The sequence below is a fragment of the Neofelis nebulosa genome, chromosome 6, assembly GCF_028018385.1.
Source record: "Neofelis nebulosa isolate mNeoNeb1 chromosome 6, mNeoNeb1.pri, whole genome shotgun sequence".
Classification (NCBI taxonomy): domain Eukaryota; kingdom Metazoa; phylum Chordata; class Mammalia; order Carnivora; family Felidae; genus Neofelis; species Neofelis nebulosa.
This window is the reverse complement of record NC_080787.1, coordinates 39,222,492-39,244,071: the sequence shown is the minus strand read 5'-3', so window position 1 is coordinate 39,244,071 and position 21,580 is coordinate 39,222,492. Positions and strand designations below refer to the sequence as shown.

Below are 21,580 nucleotides of genomic sequence, written 5' to 3'. Positions count from 1 at the left end.
CATCAAGTGGCCAATGGGGCCACTCTGCAGTAAGGCTAGCTTCATCCGAGCTGTAAAAATTATTGCTGGCAATATTATCAGTAATGGTAATAATTTGGCAAATTGAAGTCAGTATATACAGACAGGGAACGATGTACTGCGCTCATGCAGTTTAGATGATTGAAGACCCCGTGTAAAGGCTTCTGCTGCGATGGGGCTTAACCACACGGTAATTAATGGCAGTCTGAAGTGGAATGATAATCACACAGAGGAGAAAGTAATAAAAATGTCCCAACAAAGGTACTAAAATAAGGGCGATAAATGTTTTATAGTAACAATCTGGAACTGTAAAATGGTCCAGTGCAGACCTAGAGGTTGTCCCATGTTGCAGAGTGCTAACAAACCACCAAGTGCATGAAAAGAGGCGGCAATTTATTCAGTGACAATTCTATTCCTCCCAAATTGCAGAGCTAAGTGATTACTTCTATTGAAAGTATGATTGCAGGGGCACCTGGGTGGCCCAGTCAGTTGAGTGTCCAACTCTTGATTTCAGCTCAGGTCATGATCCCAGGGCTGTGTGATTGAGCCCTGCATCAGGCTCCACGCTGAACGTGGAGCCTGCTTGGGATATCCTCTCTCTCTTCCTCTGCCCTCTCCCCTAACTCTCACTCTCTCTAAAACAAAATTTTAAAAATAAATAAAAGGAGAATGATATTGAAGTAAGATACATGAAGAAAAAATTAAACCTATAAAAAAAAAGAGAAAATAAAGTTGATTCCAACTCTCCTGAATGATCAGTGAAAACTTTTGTGGTTTTATATAACTAATAGTTGGGAAAACAAAAGTATATAAAATTTGTCTTGGCAGTTTGGAATATGGGAATGTTCCTCAAGACCTGTCCTCAATACAGAGCCAGGGAAAATGCACTCGATAACAGATGCAGACAAGGTGTGGTGACTCTGACATGAACATAAAATAGAGGACAGTACCCTCGACTGCCTTATGCATGGGTGGACTGAGTGATTTCTGTGTTAGCCACGTATTCATCAAAGGCAATTATAAAATACGCTGGAATGGATCTACCAATCAACAAATCCTGGCTGTGAACAGAACTGGCTACAAGGAACAGAATCCTCAACCTCTGGGAGCACCTCGGTGGCTCAGTTGGTTGGGCTTCCAACTTAGGCTCAGGTCATGATCTTGCAGTTCGTGAGTTTGAGCCCCATGTCCGGCTTTGTGCTGACACCTCAGAGTCTGGAGCCTGCTTCAGATTCTGTGTCTCCCTCTCTCTCTGCTTCTCCCTGGCTTGTGCGCGCTCTCTCTCTCTCTCTCTCTCAAAAATAAATAAAAACACTAAAAAAAAAAAAAAAAAAGAATCCTCAACCTCTGATGCTTTAATTGTAAAGACCCATGATGCCAAGGCACTACTCGGCAGGTGTCTGAGGGTCTCTTACCCGTTCCCTCAGCTTACAAGTTACCTGCTACAGCTTTCAGCATCTATTTTCACACCACCACATTCAAAAGCAGGAAAGGTGAGTAGAGACAAAAAGAGGCTCTCTTCACAAAACGATCTCTCTCTGATCGAACAGGAACATCTTTCCAGGTACCCTCCCTCAGGAAACTTTTACATCTCATGGGCCAGAACCAATGACATAAGCCCACTGCAGGCCAGTCACTGTGATTACCAAAAGATTATTATAAAAGGCTTAAACTAATACAGATACCTGCTCAAGAGCTGAATAAAATTATGGTTCTTGAGCAAGGAAGAGGCAGGGGCAGGGAAGACTGTTAGTTAAGTAGTGCCTGCTATATCGACCGACCAGGAAAGAGTATCCATTCTACTTAATGTGAATGCCACACAATTGTCACAGAAAACATGCTCCCCTATGAAGAGCGAGGTACAAACTAAGAAGCACTAAAGTAAAGCTCACTGTCTAAGTGCATGCAATGATTTCATTCCTTCAACCCATAAATGCTTACTAAGTGCCTAGTACGCGCTGCGTGCTCTTCTAGGTACTAAGGGTACAGCGGTGAATAAAGGAAAATCCCTGCCCTCAAAGAGCTTATACTGTGGCTTCTGGTGTAAAAACTGTGCGTTACAGAAAAGAATAGCAGTCACGCTTCCAAAGTGATTCAGGAGACCATACCTTCCACATACTGGCCAAATTGCCATCTTTTTGCAGTGAGTTGGTAGAATTACAGAAAGTTCACCACATATTCAGCTAAGTTATTATTTTTTTTTTAATATTAAAATGCTGGGGTGCCTAGGTGGCTCAGTCAATTAAGCATTTGACTCTTGATTTCGGCTCAGGTCATGATCTCGCGGTTTGTGAGATCAAGCCCCGCACTGGGCTCTGTGCTGACAGTGCAGTGCCTGCTTGGGATTCTCTCTCTCTCTCGCTCACTCTGCCCCGACCCCCGCTTGCGTGCATACACATGCACTCTCTCCCTCAAAATAAACATTAAAAAAAAAACTTTAAATATTAAAACATTGATAATGTACATCTGTTATGGCATTTTTGTAGGTATTCAAAATACTTTAATATACATTATCTTTACTCCTTCCTTGACTGTTAAGGAAAGAAAGGGTAGATATTATTACACGGGCCCCAGAAAGATGACAACTTAGGTCTCCTGTACCTCTCGAATCATTCGGCTTTCACCACAAACTACAGCTTTCCTGGAAATAAGTCGTAAGATGAAGTGTGCCCAGAGACAGAGCCCAAAATTCTTAGAAAATCTGAGAAGATGATGCATCTCTTCATTTAAATTCACTGTGGCTGATTGATGGCCCATGAGAGAAAGGAGCGATGAAGTGATAATTGGGGGTATGAATACACACGCACACATCTTGGATTTGACCAGGGTTTCTATTGTGTTCGAAAATAACTTATTAGAATTTTACTAGAGAAATAACCTCCAGGGAGCTTTTAACTCTACTGTATGGCTAGATTTCTTTGAGGCTGGAGAAAGAGGACCTGAAGAATGTCAGCCCTACAGTTTATATTCTATTCGCCCCAGTCCTCATAGTATAAGTGAAGACAAGTTGGCAGACCTATATATATTCAGAAGCAATGAAACCCAGAAAGGAGGCTCCTACAAGAAGAAGGTCATCAGTCATCCAATTTGGAGACGATATTTAACCAATGAAGACCCTTCCATCAGAACAAAGGGTCCAACACCAAACCCTGCATATACCAGCTTCCAATGCAGGAAAATAAATCTCTGGTGTGAGTTAATTTCCCACTTAATAACAGATCATTTAGAGGTAAGAAGATTGCTCATCTCTTGATCCAAAATAGAGCAGGGGAGAAGCTAGAAAAGATCAAAGTAGAAACTGTCATTTCAACAAAGTAGGGGAAGGTTTGAGAGTTTTAAAAGAAGTACATGCATGAAAGGAAAACTATCTTGACTTACTTTTTGGTGAGCCGAGGGTCCAGAGGGGGGTGTTGTGCTCCGTACACAGGCTGGATGCTGGAACCAAGAAAAAAAGAAAGAAGAAAATTGTCAGGAAGCTAAATATGTCAGGTAAGTATCATCTGCATCACAAAATTGGAAGGGACTTTGGGAAACAGGTCTCCTCCAAGACAACCACATCCAAGCCTTTCAGCCTGGGGGCACCTGGCTGGCTCAGTTGGCAGAGTGTGTGATTCTTGAACTCAGGGTCATGAGTTCAAGCCGGACGTTGGGTGTACAGATGAAATAAACATAAAAAAAATTAAGTCTCTGGAGAATGTTCATTTTCCACTGGGGCTTCAGCACCTTATATACCTAACAGACTGGAAGTCCTATCGGTAAAGACGGCAGCACAGAAAGATAACAGGCTTTTGAGCTGGAGACAGCATGGTTTGAACCAGAACTCGCGTTCTGGCATCCGCCACCTCTGTAAACTTGCGCAAAATTACTGGACCACTTTGAACCAGTTTTCTCGTCTGTAAAATGAGAGGATCACCTACCCCAAAAGATCACCTGGGCTAAACAACAGTGAAGCAACACTAGATACCAAGGGAAGGGTGACCCAAGTGACTCACTGATGGCTGGTGGGCGCATAAAGTGATACAACCCACTTCAAAAAAACAGGTTGGCAATATCCAGGAGGAACGAAATATGCATACCCTAGAGCCTAGCATATTCTTCTCAAATCTGTATCTTAAGAGAAATACATAGATATGTGTATCAGAAGACATATATAAGACTATTCATAGCATTATAGTTCCTTTTAGCCTAAAACTAGAAATAACCCGTGTCCAACAGAAAATAAACTGTAATGTGTTCGTATAATAGAATATTATATCGCAACATAAACATACAAAATGGGGCACACAAGTAATAATGTGCATGAGTCTTCCAAATGTGCTGAGCAAAACAAGAAAAAAATAAAAGGGTAAATACTGTATTGTTCTATTTATATACACTTCAAAAACAGCAAAAAGGATTTATATATTTAGGGATGCATCCATAGCAATAACCCCATAAAGGAAGGAGGGATTAACACAAAAGGATGTGGTTACTTCAGAGGGAAGGAGAGAGTTGTGGTCGAGAACAGATCCAGGGGCTTCTGACCTGCTCACTTCTGGGGTGTTCACTTTGTGATTATTCATCAAGTTATCATACCACACAACTGTTTTATGGAATAGGTCACAATAAAAAAGAGTGACTTGAGGGGCCAGGTGCCTGGGTGGCTCAGTTAGTTGAGAGACCAACTCCTGGTTTCAACCCAGGTCATGACCTCACATTTCGTAGGGTTGAGCCCCACATTGGGCTTTGTGCTGATGGTGCAGAGCCTGCTTGGGATTCTCTCTCACTCCTCTCTCTCTGCCCCTCCCCCACTCACACTCACTCTTGAAATAAACATTAAAAGAGTGACTTGAGAATAATTATATATCTAGCCAAACTGTTGTTCAAATACAAAGGTGACAGAAAAACATGTTGCAAGATGCAAGAACCCAGGAAATATGGTTTCCTTGACTCCTTCCTGAAGAAACTACTAGAAGAAAAACTTCAATGAACAATGAGATAGAGAAACTACAGTGAAAGGACTCGTGTAAAGAATTTAGGGGCGCCTGGGTGGCTCAGTCGGTTAAGCGTCCGGCTTCGGCTCAGGTCATGATCTCGCAGTCTGTGAGTTCAAGCCCCACGTCGGGCTCTGTGCTGACAGCTCAGAGCCTGGAGCCTGCTGTGGATTCTGTGTCCCCCTCTCTCTCTGCCCCTCCCCCACTCATGCTCTGTCTGTCTCAGAAATAAATAAACGTTAAAAAAAAATTAAAAAAAAAGAATCTTAAACAAAAAAAAAGAATTTAATGAATTTAGCCTTAAGAGTAAGTCTTAAATTTGAGGCTTCATGATTAGAGGAGAGAAGGTAAAAACAATGTAAGTGGCATACGTTAAAATGGAACAGAGGATGGAGTGGACAAATAAGTATGTTGGCTGGGGCACCTGGGCAGCTCAGTCGGTGAAACGTCCAACCCTGGCTCAGGTCATGATGTCACGGTTTGTGAGTCTGAGCCCTGAGTCAGGCTCTGTGCTGACAGCTCAGAGCCTGGAGCCTCCTTCAGAATCTGTGTCTCCTTCCTCTCTGCCCCCACTCCCCAGCTCACATTCTGTCTCTCTCTCTCAAAAAATAAATATACATTAAAAAATTTTTTTAAAAAAAGTATGTTGGTTTCTTCATCTTTCATGGACAAGGCTCAAAAGATATTTAAAGGTGATAGCTCAAGTCATAGAGGCATAAGTATGTTTTAGGACAGGAGATAAACTGAGAAAAATAGGGGCACCTAGGTGGCTCAGTTGGTTCAGTGCCTGACTCTTAGTTTCAGCTCAAGCCATGATCTCACAGTTTGTGAGTTCAGGCCCCACACTGGGCTCTGTGCTAACAGCACAGAGCCTGCTCCTTTCTCTGCCCTTCCTTTGCTCTCGTGCTCTCTCTCTCCCACTCTCAAAAATAAATACATAAATTTAAAAAAAAACAAAAAACTTTAATTGAGGGGTGCCTGGGTGGCTCAGTTGGTCAGATGTCAGACTTTGGCTCAGGTCATGATCTTGCAGTTTGTGGGTTCGAGCCCTGCATCAGGCTCTGTGCTGACAGCTCAGAGCCCGGAGCCTGCTTCAGATTCTGTGTTTCCTCCCTCTCTGCCCCTCCCCTGCTCATGCCCGGTCTCTCTCTCTCTCTCTCTCTCTCTCTCTCTCTCTCTCTCTCTCTCTCTCACACACACACACACACACACACACACACACAAATAAATAAACATTTAAAAAAATAAAAAAAAACTTTGAGAAAAAATAATCAAGTAAAAGCAGATGAGGAAAGGGCAAGAAATGCAACTACCAATTTCATCATTGATCATGGTAGGTGATCAATAGACGTCTCAAGAAATACAGTATAGAGTTATAAATGCAATCACTAGAATAAAAACACAAACTTTCCCAATTATCAGAATATACACATGCACACCCTCTCCCAAAGCAAGTAGTCCTTACAGTGAAAGATTTTTTTAAAGAAAACATTAAAAACAGAGCTACAATAAAATATATCAGTCATTCCAGCAAATATAAAAGGGCTGAACTTACCTATTACAAGAAAATTATTAATTAGAGGGGACTGATTAAATAAATGATGGTACATCTGTAAAAAAGAATGGGGCAATTCTATACCCATTGGCACGGAACAAACTCTAAAACATTAATTAAATGTTTTAATTAAAAACATACGCAGGGGCACGCTGCTCTCCGTGTCCCCCCTCTCTCTGCCCCCTCCCACTTGTGCTCTGTCAAAAATAAACAAAACATTAAAAAAAAAGATGCAGAACCGTATGCATAACATGCCATCATTTCTGTGGAAAACCTTTAAAATAAAACAAATCCGCATACTTCTCTATGATTAGAGATCTCTGAGAGAATACACACGACACCAGCAGCAGGGGTTTGGAAGAGGAACTGGAGAACCCGGCAGCAGAGAGGCTGAGTTTTTACTACAAACTTTCTTGTGTCTTTCTGAATTGGTATCATGGACATGTATCACCTTTTTAGGAAATAAATGAAGCAATCTTAAGAGAGTTGGGAGGTTTAAATGAGTCAATGTGTAAAAAGCCCTTTAGCACAATTCCTGGCAGGTAGTAATATACTAGCAGGTAATGAGGTAGATTTGCAAGCATCCAGAATGCCACCTGGCACACGCTCAGTGCCCAAGAAATGTTGGCTTTCTTCCTCCCTCCCATTTTGGTAATTTACTCCTTACCAACATTTAGAAAGTAGAACAAATTTACCAACTATCTTGTTTGACATAACCAGTGTGATCCCAAAGTTGCTTTTAAATAAAAATGCAGCCAATTCAATCATTTTCATATTGATTTCTACTAAGATTCCAGCGGGAATGTTCTTATGTACAATCTTTATGGATATAGCTCTGACCTTTTTAGCTATTAAGAATCTCTAACTCCCCAAACTTTTCTGAAAGGTTATTCAGTAATTTGTAAACAAACCATTACCTATACCACTATAGAGATACAAATACAATTTTAACATGTTTACAGAGATTCCTAGGCAGAGAAAAAGGAGAAAGAAAATAAGAGGGATCAAAGAATAACAGGAAAGTCTGGCATACAGAGAGAAGGCTGACACAAAACAAAAATGAAAACACAAGCAAAAAAGCCAAAAGGCATAGATCAATGGAACAGACTAGAACACCCAGAAATAAACCCACAACTATATGGTCAATTAATCTTCAACAAAGCAGGAAAGTATATCCAATGGGAAAAGGACTGTCTCTTCAACAAATGGTGTTGGGAAAACTGGACAGCAATGTGCAAAAGAAAGAAACTAGACCACTTTCTTACACCATATACAAAAATAAATTCAAAATGGATTAAAGACCTAAATGTGAGACCTGAAACCAAAAAATCCTAGAAGAGAACATAGGTAGCAACCTCTTGGACATCAGACATAGCAAATCTTTCCTAGATATGTCTTATGAGGGAAGGGAAACAAAGGCAAAAATAAACTACTGGGACTACATCAAAACAATAAGTTTCTTTTTTTTTTTTTTAATTTTTTTTTTAACATTTATTTATTTTTGAGACAGAGAGAGACAGAGCATGAACAGGGAAGGAGCAGAGAGAGAGGGAGACACAGAATCTGAAACAGGCTCCAGGCTCTGAGCTGTTAGCACAGAGCCCGAAGCGGGGCTCGAACTCACGGACCGTGAGATCATGACCTGAGCCGAAGTCAGATGCTTAACCGACCAAGCCACCCAGGTGCCCCTCAAAACAATAAGTTTCTGCACAGTGAAGGAAACAATCAACAGGACTAAAAGACCATCTACTGAATGGGAAAAGATATTTGCAAATGACCTATTTGAGAAAGGGTTAGTATCTAAAATATAGAAAGAACTTATAAAACTCAACACCCAAAAACCAAATAATCCAATTTAAAAATGGGTAGACGACATGAACAGACATTTCTCCAAGAAGACACACAGATGACCAACAGACACGTGAAAAGATACTCATCAACACTGATTATCAGGGAAATACAAATCAAAACTATAATGAGATATCACCTCATACCTGTCAGAATGGCTAAAATCAACAACACAAGAAATAATAGGTGTTGGTGAAGATGCGGAGAAAAGGGAACCCTCTTGCACTGTAGGTGGGAATGCAAACTGGTGCAACCATTGTGGAAATGACTATGGAGGCTCCTGAAAAAGTTAAAAATAGGGGCACCTGACTGGCTCAGCCGGAAGAGCATGTGACTCTTGATCTCAGAGTCGTGAGTTCAAGCCCTACGTTGGGTGTACAGATTACTAAAAAATAAACATAAACTTAAAAAAAGTTACAAATAACATTACCATATGACCCAGGATTCATATTGCTGGATATTTACCCAAAGACTACAAAAACACTATTTCAAAGGGATACATGCACCCCTATATTTATAGCAGCATTATTTACAATAGCCAAGATATAGAAATAGCCCAAGTGTCTATCAATTGATGAGTGGATAAAGAAGATGTGGTGTGTGTGTGTATATATATATATACACAACGGAATATTATCCAACCATAAAAAAGAATTAAATCTTGCCATTTGCAACATCATGGATGGAGCTAGAGAATATAATGCTAAGCAAAATAAGTCAATCAGAGAGAGACAAATAGCATATGATTTCCCTCATATGTAGAATTTAAGAAACAAACGAGCAAAGGGAAAAGAGAGACAAATCAAGAAACAGAATCTTTTTTTAAAACTTTTTTTTAATGTTTATTTTGGGGGGGGAGAGAGAGAAAGAGAGAGAACACAAACAGGGGAGGGGCAGAGAGAAAGGGAGACGGGGGTCTGAAGTGGGCTCTGTGCTGACAGCAGAGAGCCTGCTGTGGGGCTCAAGCCCACGAACAGCGAGACCATGACCTGAGCCGAAGTCAGATGCCCCAGAATCTTAATTATAGAGAACTGATGGTTACCAGAGGGACAGAGGGAAAGGTGGGGGGGGGGGGGGGGGGGGCGGGGGGTTAGTTAGGTAAGTGATGGTTTAAGGGGATTAAGGAGTGCACTTGGCATGATGAGTAATGTACGAAACTGCTGAATCACTATGCTGTACACCCGAAACTAATACAACATTTAACTAACTGGAATTAAAATAAAAACTTTTTTAAGGGCCACTTATTTGTATTTTAATATTTGCAAACACTCACAGATGAGTACGCTTGAGTTCTCAAACTCCACAAGCCTCTTTACAGTAAAATATAAAGACCAGAGGATAAACCCTGCAGGAAGATTTCAACAGGCTGGTTAGACTGGGTGAATGGATAGAAAAATGAGAGACGGTCCTTAGAGTCTCCCTTTTAAAAGAGTAACACCACCTGCCAGTAGTCCATGCAGAAAAACAAGCAATCCTAATTGTGCGGGTCGATTAATTACCATCCAGGAAGGAGATCTTAAAATCATGGTAGGCTGTGTTTTATTTTTATTTGTTTTTGTTTGGTTTTTTTTTAGTATAATTTATTGTCAAATTGGCTAACATATGGTGTGTACAGTGTGCTTTTGGTTTTGGGGTAGATTCCCGTGGTTCATCGCTTCCATACAACACCCAGTGCTCATCCCAACAAGCGCCCTCCTCAATGCCCATCACCCATTTTCCCCTCTACCCCATATTTTTAATTTTTTAAAAGTGTACTTATTTTGAGAGAGACAGACAGCAAGTGGGGGAGGGGTAGAGAGAGGGGGGCAGAGAGAGAATGAATCCCAAGCAGGCTCTGCTCCACCAGCACAGAGCCCAGTGTGGAACTCGAACCCACGAACCATGAGATCACGACCCAAGTTGGACACTTAACCAGCCGAGTCACCCAGGTGCCCTGGTAGGCTGTTTTGTCTATGTCAGCCTCAAGGTGTCGGCACAGCCAGAAAGGCCAAGGTAAGTGATGGACTTCTTCAGCAAAGGTATCAGAGCCCATGTTGAATTTGTTAACGTACTCTTGAACTAAAAAACCATGATGCATCTGTACCTAAAACACTTTAATTAATCAGTTTACGGAATCTCAAAAAGTAGCCAAGACATTTGAAAAGAAAGAGAAACAAAGATGAAACAGAGACTAAATGCAGACTGACTGAAAGCCTGGTGATTAAGGTGCTCAATTTCCCACCATTTATAATTCACCTGTCAGCCTGGACCATCCCTACTCCTCCCAAACCACACTCAACTCTAGAGCGGGCTGGTCTCCACTCTGCCTTCCAAATATTTCTTAGCTACTGAATCAGGCTCTTTTCCCATTTCAATATCATATCCAATCTGAAACATTCCCTTCAAATTCTATACTTCCCGCCATGAGATTTTCCCGGACGCTACCCCACAGCATCCATTAACCCATGCCTTCTCTGATTCCCTAAAATATATAAATCAGGGCTTATACTACTTCTAATAAGTAAGTAACTTTTTTAAAAATTTTTTATTATTTATTTTGGAGAAAGAGAGACACACACACACAGAGTATGAGCAGGGGAAGGGCAGAGAGAGAGAGAGAGAGACACAGAATCCGAAGCAGGCTCCAGGCTCTGAGCTGTCAGCACAGAGCCCGACACAGGGCTCGAACTCACAAACCACGAGATCATGACCTGAGCCAAATTCAGACGCTTAACTGACTGAGTCACACAAGCACCCCATAAGTAAATAACTTTTTTAAATGAATTTGATTTAGATCATAATATAAGGCATACCGAGGTCAGTGCTCCACTCGTACATAAGAAATAAGACATCATTGGGAATGCAAGCTGGTGCAGCCACTCTGGAAGTATGGAGGTTCCTCAAAAAACTAAAAATAAAACTACCCTACGACCCAGCAATTGCACCACTAGGCATTTATCCACGGGATACAGGTGTGCTGTTTCGAAGGAACACATGCACCCCCATGTTTATAGCAGCACTATCGACAGTAGCCAAAGTATGGAGAGGGCCCAAATGTCCATCGATGGATGAATGGATAAAGAAGATGTAGTATATATATATATATATATATATATATATATATATATATATATACACACAATGGATTATTACTCAGCAATCAAAAAGAATGAAATCTTACCATTTGCAATTACATGGATGGAACTGGAGGGTATTGTGCTAAGTGAAATTAGAGAAAGACAAAAATCATATGACTTCACTCATATGAGGACTTTAAGAGACAAAACAGATGAACATAAGGGAAGGGAAGCAAAAATAACATAAAAACAGGGAGGGGGACAAAGCATAAGAGACTCATAAATATGGAGAACAAACTGAGGGTTGCTGGAGGGGTTGTAGGAGGGGGGGATGGGCTAAATGGGTAAGGGGCACTAAGGAATCTACTCCTGAAATCATTGTTTCACTATATGCTAACTAATTTGGATGTAAATTAAAAAAAATAAAAAATAGGGGCGCCTGGGTGGCTCAGTCGGTTAAGCGTCCAACTTCGGCTCAGGTCATGATCTCCCGGTCCGTGAGTTTGAGCCCCACGTCAGGTTCTGTGCTGACAGCTCAGAGCCTGGAGCCTGCTTCAGATTCTGTGTCTCCCTCTCTCTCTGACCCTCCCCCATTCATGCTCTGTCTCTCTCTGTCTCAAAAATAAATCAACATTAAAAAAATTAAAAATAATAATAAAAAATAAAACAAGTTAATAAAAAAAAAAAAAAAGAAAGAAAGAAGACATCATGGGTTTCAAACCCTGCCAACCTCTTCCTCCCTCCCGTCCTCAGAAGCCACTTTACTGCATCTGGCATTTTTCACCCTTATTTTTGTCTTCATGTTTTTATTTTCCAAACAATATTCTAAAGAATATTATAGTATTATAGTATTTTTTCCATGTGTTTTAAAACTTTATATAAATGGCACCACACTATACATATGACTTATTTTGACCCTAAGTCATAAATGCTACTTTAAATATTACTTAATTTCATGGCTGGCTAACTGGTCTCTCCAACACAAAATTTAAAAAGCATTTGCTCCACACCAGTGCAGAAAGCACTTTATTCACGTTTTCAAACAAAAAGACAAGTACAGAGAAAAATTAACAAACATCCATGAGCCCATCACTCTGATTTAACAAATGTTAATACGTGTCACATTTCTTTTTTTAAGAAAATAAAATTGGGGAAGACTACTGAAGTCCCAAGTGCAGTCCCCCGTCCTGTTCCCCTTTGTCCCCAAGAGATAACCACTCTCCTGAAGTGGGTATGAAATCCGTTCCATCTGTTTTTATACTTTTACACACACAAGCATACATAAAATACTGTTTTGTGTTAAAACCGTACACAAAAGCCCACACGCCACTTATCTTTCCACGTCTTGCTTTTCTCACTCAACAGTGTGTTTTCACCCCGCTGCACTTTTCAGTTTTTCTGATTACAGAGTAACATATGTGTGGTGGAGAAACCCAAGAGTCAATGATACACACCGTCCTCACGGGGGAAGCCACGGTGCCAAGCAGACTTCCCGCTTCTAGGGAGCAGTGGTGATGCCATGTCTTGTTTTGCAGTCCCCTCACCACCCGGCAGAGTGCAACACACTCCAGCAGGCACTTACTAACAATACTTAACGAGGGGTGCCTGGGTGGCTCAGTCGGTTAAGCGTCCGACTTCGGCTCAGGCCATGATCTCGCAGTTTGTGAGTTCAAGCCCGGCATCAGGTCCGCACTCAGCACCTGCTTGGGATTCTCTCCCTCTTCCTCTCTCTCTCTCTCTCTCTGCCCCTCCCCTGGTTGTGCACGTGTGTGCACTCTCTCTCTCTCTCTAAATAAACAAAAAATAAACTTCAAAACACACACACACACACACACACACACACACAAAATTTAATGAGCGAGGACTGGAACTCTACAAACCCCAGGCCTCTGCTTAGGCAGACTAGTGGCTCATTAAACCTCAACACTAGAGGCAAACCCGGCATCTTGGGAGAAATCACACTGCACATGCAGAGAAATGAATGCCATAGCACGTACCGCAATGGAGACAAAAGTGAGCAAAACTCCTGGTCAACCTCCGACGTTCTCCTTAATAAAACCAACACCACAGGGTGTATTGGCATATAGCTGGTTTGCATCGTCACCATAGTGCAAAACCGTTGGTAGGAAAAATCAACAGGTGTTTGCTGAGTGCTGACAAAGGAGCAAAAGCAAATATGGGAACAGACCTATGGGATTTAAAGCCAAACATGTTGGCAACTGATTCAGGTTCACACACTCATTTGATGGAAGTCTTCCAGAACTGGGGTTCTATGCTGTCTCTGTGATAATTTAGTATCTTCTAGCCACTTAATTTTATCAGTCACACGTTTCCAAACTAAGAATAGGTTGTAATACAGTGTACGTGCCCAGACAGGCTGGGACCATAACACTGAGTCCACTATCAGATTCATAAATGTTATGGAAAATAACCAAATGACAGAGGTTTTTAGTTGCAAATCTGCAAGCTCCTAAATAATTTGAGTGATTAGACACTTTTCTCAACTTCATTTAATGCTAAAAAGCACTCCCTAATTTAATTTTTTTTTTTAGTATTTATTCATTTTTTGAGAGGCAGAGAGAGACAGTATGAGCAGGGAAAGGACAGAGAGAGAAGGAGACACAGAATCCAAAGCAGGCTCCAGGCTCTGAGCTGTCAGCACAGAGTCTGACACGGGGCTCAAACTCATGAACAGTGAGATCATGACCTGAACCGAAGTCGGACGCTTAACCGACTGAGCTACCCAGGTGCCCCTCCCTAATTTTAACAATAAACACATTTGCTTAAAAAGAGGGAGAAGCCCTTCCCAGAAGGACTGGAAATAAGAATGTGGGAAACTAGCTGGGCTTTGGCTCACATTGGTCTCTCCTATTCCAGGTCTTATCTACATCTTTTCACTGGAAGTGTCTACACCCCTGGCCTGGATGAGGTGCCTCGACAGGTGTCCTAACCTTGGCAGAGACTGATTGAGGGAAGAAGTAGCAGAAAAACCACCAGACCCAGAGTCAAGAAATCTGCAGCTATACAGCGTGATTTGGGGCAAGTCACTTTCCCTCTCTGGCCTCAGTTTCCTTACCTGCAGTGGCCTTAGACATTCTACAGTTTCATGACACTCAGATGCTCATGGGGCCAGCAATTTGCTACTTCCAAAAGCACGAGATAGAAAAGCCCACCTTCAGTGGCCCCCACACCATCTACTCTTACCTATCAGTCATGCCGGGTGTGAGTGACAAAGCAAAAGAGAAATACCCATGGACATGAGTTGAAGCTAGTTGAGTACTACTTGAACTTTAAACTTAATCCTCAGCTTCAGCCTTAGAGGTCACTCAATCCAAAACTCTCATTTCATAGATATGGAAACTGAGCATAGAGTATTTAAGTACTTGGTCCTAAAACTTGGCTTTTTCTCTAAGTGTATGACATCACACTCTTACCTGACCAGCTAAGTCAGAAACCTGGGAATGGCATCTCCTTCTCCCTCACTCCCTAAATCCAGTGGTTTACCAAGTCCTTTTGATATTCTCAAACTTGACCCCTATGTGCCATTGCCCTAGTCCAAGCCATCATCACCTCTCCTTCCACTGACTACAGTGGCCACCTAACTATACTCATCCTGATCCCCAGTGGGGGGCAGGGGGTGGTGGTGACTGGAGTGTTTGGAAACTTGTATGTGGGAAAGGTGTTTGTCCCAATAAATGGTGGGTCTCCCTGGCACTTAGTGGGCAAGGGCCAGGGGTGTTAAACATCCCACAGTCCAGTACAGCCCAGATTTAACCCACCCAAAACACCAACTGTGTGTCTCCCATCCCTAACTGTTGAAAATGCTGGTCCAAGCCATTTTCCTCAGGGCAGCCAGAATATTTTTTTATACATGCGAATCTGATCGTGCCACAGCCCCCACCAACCTTCTAACGGCATCCCACTGCTCTTGGGATAAATATCAAAGTCCTTAACTCGGCCTATCTTTCCAACACGAAGGGCCTGGAAGACAGAGAGAGTTTGGATTTCATTCTAATTACAAATGAGAGAGAGGGGCAAGAAGAGAAACGGGAACACCAGTTAGAAGGCTAACGCAGTAGTCCAGGCAAGAGCGAGGAGAGAACGGCTCAGAGCCAGCGTATATTGCGACGAGCCAACAGGACTTGCTGATGAACTGAATGAGGCAGGAAAGGAAAGAGAAGGATCAGACGTTAGGATTTTGGTGAATGGCGGGACCATTAAATGAGATGGAATGAGTGGCTTGGCAGGAGAGGGCACATGTGGAAATCAGGAGTTCTGTGTGGGTGTGTTCAGCATGAGACACCTATCGGACAGCCAAGCGGAGATGCGTTAAATGTTCAAAATCCACATGGCAAAGGCTCCCAACGCTGGAACTCAGGCTGCTTTCAGTTTGATTCAGGGCTCTTATCCCAGTGGTTCTCAAAATGCAGCCCCCAGATTAGCAGCAGCAGTAATCACTTGGGAACTTCTGAGAAAGTCTACTTCTCAGGTCCCATCTCAGACCTACTGGATCAGAAACCTTGGCTACCTACGGCTACCCTGGATCAGAAACCTGGCAATCTATGTTTCAACAAGCCCTGCAGGTGACTCACCAAAGTCTAAAGTTTTAGGACCGCTGCTCACAATCATACTCCTCGGTGATAATGAACACCTGATAGCCACAGCTGCCCTGCATTAGGCTTCTTTGCGTCTCTGTAAATCTTCTGCCTGATTAGCAATAGGGGGTGCTTTGTTTGGGGTTTTCTTCTTTACCCAGGACTCACTGGGGGCTCCAGACATACCACTGATCAAAGTTTTTGAATTCCAGTCTCAATGTTTATCTATTTTTGAGAGAGGGAGACAGAGTGTGAGCGGGGGAGGGGCAGAGAAAGAGGGAGAGACAGAAGCAGAAGCAGGCTCCAGGCTCTGAGCTGTCAGCACAGAGCCCGACGCGGGGCTCGAACTCGCGAACCGTGAGATCATGAACCAAGCCCAAGTCGGACACTTGACCGACTGAGCCACCCAGGCGCCCCAATTTGAATCCCAGTCTCAGAAACTAGAGCAAGGGGGAGAAACAAATTAAAAAGGAGCTACTACAACCATAACTATCATTTTCATAATAGCTAATGTTATTGAGTCCTTCTTATGCACTTTCTGTGTATTATCTCATTAATCCTCCTAACAGCCTTATGAGATAGGTACTCTGCTCCCATTTTATAGATAAGGAAATTGAGGCACAGAGAAGTTATGTATCTTGCCCCGGGTCACACAGCTAGAAAGTGGCAGAGCTGGGATTTGAACCCAGGCAGTCAGGTTCCAGAATCTGCATTTTTTTTTTTTTTTTGAGATATAATTGACGTAAAACATTGCATAAGTTTAAAGTGTACAGAGTGCAGGGGCACCTGGGTCGCTCAGCCATTTAAGCATCCAACTTCAACTCAAGTCATGATCTCAGTTTGTGCATTCAAGCCCCGGTTGGGCTCTGTGCTGACAGCTCAGAGCCTGGAGCCTGCTTCAGATTCTGTCTCCATCTCCCTCTCTCTCTGTCCCTTTCCCGCTCGTGCTCTCTCTAGTATAAATTAAAAAAAAAAAAAAAAAATTTAAAGTGTACAGAGTGTTTACCACCTTAGCATTAGCTAACACCTCTATCAAGTCACATAATTATCATTTCTTTTTTGTGGTGAGAACAATTAAGACCCAGTCTCTTAGCAACTTTGAAGTTTATAATACGGTGTTGTTGACTATAATCACTGTGCTGTACATGAGATCTCCAGAACTTATTTATCCTAGTTGCAAGTTTCCAGAGCCTAAACTCTTAACCACACGGTATATAGTGTTGCCTATCTTTCTAGGCATCTAGAGAAGAACCATTTGATGTCATAAGTACATAAGGCTCTTATAAATAACTGAGAGGATCTTAAAAGATGTTTAAGGAGTACCTGGGTGGCTCAGTCAGGTTGAGCATCTGACTCTTGATTTCAGCCCGGGTCATGATCCCAGGATAATGGGATCAAGCCCCCAGCCATGCTCTGCACTGAGCATGAAACCTACTTAAGAGTTACCCTCTCTCTCCCTCTGCCCCTCTCCCCTGCTCAAGCGTTCTTTCTCTCTTTCCCTCTCTCTCTCTCTCTCTCTCTCTCTCTCTCTCTCAAGAAATAAAAAACAGGGGTGCCTGGGTGGCTCAGTTGGTGAAGCGTCTGACTCTTGATTTTGGCTCAGGTCATGATCTCATGGTTTGTGACTTCAAGCCCTGCATCGGGCTCTGTGCTGACAGTGGGGAGCCTGCTTAGGATTCCCTCTCTCTCTCTCCCTCTCTCTCTCCCCCCCCTCACTTGTAATCTCTCTCTCTCTCTAAATAAAATAAACTTAAATAAATAAATAAAATTTTAAAAGATGTTTAATTCTATCTAGTTACCATATAACTTAGCACTTCTACATAAACTCAAAAAAAATGGAAAACACACATCCACACAAAAACCTGCACGTGAATTTCATAACATTGTTTACAATAGCCCAAAAGTGGAAACAACCCAAACGTCATCAACTGATGAATGGATACACAAAATGAAGTATAATCGTGGAATATTATCTAGCCATAAAAAGGAACAACATATTGATACATGCTACAACATGGGCGAGCCTTCAAAAACAGAGCCAGCACAGAGCCAGACACAGGGTTTGAACTCACAAACTGTGAGATCAGGACCTGAGCTGAAATCGAGAGCTGGACGCTTAACCAACTGAGCCACCAGGCGCCCCTCACATTATTCCATTTACATGGAATGTCCAGAAAAGGTAAATCCATTGAAATAGAAGGATTAGTGGTTGCCAAGGGCCGAGGTGAGGGGACGAATACAAGGCTTCTTTGTGGGATGATCAAAATGTACTGAAATTGGTGGTGCTGGTTACACAAAACCATCTATACTTTGAACGAATATACCAAATACCACTGAACTGTACACTTTAAAAGGACGCATTTTCATAGTATGTGAATTATATCTCAATAAAGCTATTTTTAACAAAGGATGTTATTTTTAAAAAGGATGTTTCATTCATTTTGAACTTAGGCTAATTTACGAAATAAAATTCCTATTTGTTGTCATTAAGGTTGCTAGACCATGATCAAAGAAACTGAAAGGAACTGCCATCGCTTTGAATTTTTACCTTTCAATTTGCAGAGAAAACTAGTTTCACTTCTAGGCTGCCATGGGCCTAGAAAGTTACTGATGTCATTTCCCCACCCAGGAGAAAGTTCTTCACTAACACTGAAAGAGTACAAATGCAAAACTTCTATTCTTGGGAAAACGCCCTAGACTTTTCCTTAAATCAAAGCACCTTCTATCTAAAAAAACTTTAATTTTCTCCCATAACCAACAGCTGCTAGGGCTCCCCACTGAAAGAACACAGCTAAACAATAGTTCTCTTCAACCAGCAAGGTACTAAAAACTGTTACGAGCTGTGCCAACATTTTAATGCCTTAAGATAAATAATAAACATAAATACCTAGTACTGGAGTAAGGAGCTGAGAAACATTCTTTTAAATGTTTACTTGCTCGGGGCGCCTGGGTGGCGCAGTCGGTTAAGCGTCCGACTTCAGCCAGGTCACGATCTCGCGGTCCGTGAGTTCGAGCCCCGCGTCAGGCTCTGGGCTGATGGCTCGGAGCCTGGAGCCTGTTTCCGATTCTGTGTCTCCCTCTCTCTCTGCCCCTCCCCCGTTCATGCTCTGTCTCTCTCTGTCCCAAAAATAAATTAAAAAAAAAAAAAAAAAAAAGAAAAAAAAATAATAGCTTTAAAAAAAAAATGTTTACTTGCTCTAATAACAAGAATCCTCATAACTAGTATTTATTAAGCAACTATAATGTGCTAAATAAACATCGTTCTAGGTTCTTTACAAATAGGATGTTTAATTTAGTCCTGATAGTAACCCCGAGGAAGTATTTTTATCCTCATTTCATAGATAAGAAAATTGAGGTCTAGAGAGATTGAGTAAATCATTTGTCATTGATCACACAGGTAAGAGGCCAAGTAATAACTCAGGCCTTTCTGAACTCAAATGTTCTCTCCTCTATTCCTCTTCGAAATGAAAAAGGAAGCCAGAAACTTGAAGAAACAGAAAAGACTCCTCTTACTTACAGAACACAAAAGCAATGCTCTGAAAAAAGTTGACTGCTCCTATAGTCCAAAAGAGGAAATATGGGGGCACCTAGGTGGCTCAGTCGGTTAAGCGTCCGACTTCGGCTCAGGTCATGATCTCGCGCTCCGTGAGTTCGAGCCCCGCATCGGGCTCTGTGCTGACAGCTCGGAGCCTGGAGCCTGTTTCGGATTCTGTGTCTCCCTCTCTCTCTGACCCTCCCCCGTTCATGCTCTGTTTCTCTCTGTCTCAAAAATAAATAAACGTTAAAAAAAATTAAAAAAAAAAAGAGGAAATATGGAAAACAAAAAATTGTTCCTAACAATCAGCAGTCAGCAGGCGTAAAAGACCCCACCATATCCCACATCTCAAATACTGCTTCCTGATTTAACAGTTTTCCCACTGATTCTGACTATAACCTTAGGAAGTCAAAATTGAATGATCTCACCATGGAAAACCCCAGAAAACAGCAGTTGTGACACTGGAGAGCTCCCTAGACCAGGAAGGAAAACAAATCAGTTGGCAGGAAACGGTGCCTATCTAAAAACATAGAAGTCTTTAGCATTAGTATTAACATTGTAATTCCACAGCACTTTAATCTGAAGCTATTTCTGCATTCTCTTGCATTATTCTAATAATGTGTTACTAAAAGCTGATTCCCATTCTCCATATGTCTAATAGGATCCTAAATAAGACTGCTACATAGCCATCACTGACCCTAATTTCCGTTTTGCTATTAAAAAAAAAAAAAAATCCACATATACACACAAATTCAAAGGATTGTCCCTGAAGGAAAAGACCTTTTATCCATTAAGAAAAGTAGCATGTGGGGCACAAGCAAACATGTATTTCATCACCCAGTGGCCTATGGCTGGTGGAAATCTTAAATTCCTGACTGAGATATACATTCCTTATGCTCCTCAGGGCTCTGCCCAAAACAAATTGAAACTATAAACCAACAGCAGATTGATGAATGTACAAATGCTAAGCTCTCAACATACATCAAAAAGGGGAGGGGAGTCGAGTAGCTTAAAAGGTCTGCTCTCCAACTAAACTACTGACGAATGAAAGAATCTCGTGCATTTGCACAAGAACATTACAACGCATTGGAAAGAGGTCACTTGGGGTTAAACAAATCCATAGAAAATGCTAAAGAAATAACCTCGATCCTTGAGTCACTCTGTAATAATTCCTAATGGGAAGTAGCCAACTTAAGATAAAGCAAGGTCGAGCTGGAGAATTTTCCTCACTTTTTCTGTCCCCCTGGATACGATCCCAAGCTCCCACCAGAATCTTTTGAGAGTCCAAGAAAAGATTCATACGTACAGATCTGGGGAAGCAAGGGAAGGGGCCAGCTCTTATGCAAGCAACCACCTGTGCGTGATAGAGACCCCCCAAGAAGGAGTTTTATTTAAAGTGAGAGACAGCTTTGGGGATGACCCTCCAAATCCAGGACCGACACTGGCTATTCACCCAACTCCACTGTCCTTTACACCCAGACTCCGGCCACCTCCGGCGGAGGGCACCGGCTTCGGCGCCCTCCGCCCCCAGACCCTGGTGTGCTCCCACACCCAGCCATTCCCAAAGCTCGCTGCCCGCTACCTTTGCTCGACAGCTGCCCCGCCGCCACCAGGCAGTCCCAGCTCCCCCAGCCCAGGTTCCCCCAAACCAGCCTTTCGAGGTCGGTGGCGCCCCAGGGCCGCGGGATTTAGGGCTTAGGATCTGGAAGGGTTTGGTCCAATCTCTTCCTCTCGGCGTCCTGGGCTTACCTCCCCGGCAGCTTGGTGCTCCTCTTCCAAAACTGCTTGCTGTTCTCGGCGGCCATTGCTCTGGCCGGGGAAGGCCTTGCAGGCGGGCCAGGGGGTACCCGGCGAGATGCCCCCAGGACCCCGTAATCGGAGGGCCAACCCAGGCCGCTTCCCCGCCGCCGGTCACCCGCTCCCAGCTCCTGGGGGCGCCATCTTGGATGTGGGCACCCCCCCACCCAGCGCCGCTGCCATTGGTGGGTTGCGCAGGCCGT

The 21,580-nt window shown here is 42.6% G+C and overlaps 1 protein-coding gene across 3 annotated transcripts in view; it reads right to left on the bottom strand.

Moving 5' to 3' along the window:
* Positions 1 to 21,530, bottom strand: part of TBC1D22B (TBC1 domain family member 22B) — an 82,804-nt gene extending 61,274 nt beyond the window's left edge. For 2 of the 3 annotated variants that reach the window (XM_058733768.1, XM_058733770.1), the window contains exons 1-2: positions 13,448 to 13,572; positions 3,397 to 3,453 (exon numbers count right to left, since the gene is read on the bottom strand). In XM_058733768.1, coding sequence (XP_058589751.1) covers positions 3,397 to 3,453; positions 13,448 to 13,557 — 167 coding nt within the window. In that variant the 5' untranslated portion in view covers positions 13,558 to 13,572. Of the gene's footprint in view, positions 1 to 3,396; positions 3,454 to 13,447; positions 13,573 to 21,329 lie in introns of those variants that run through there. The other variant, XM_058733769.1, reaches the window with a different exon arrangement.
* Positions 21,531 to 21,580: the final 50 nt, after the last annotated feature.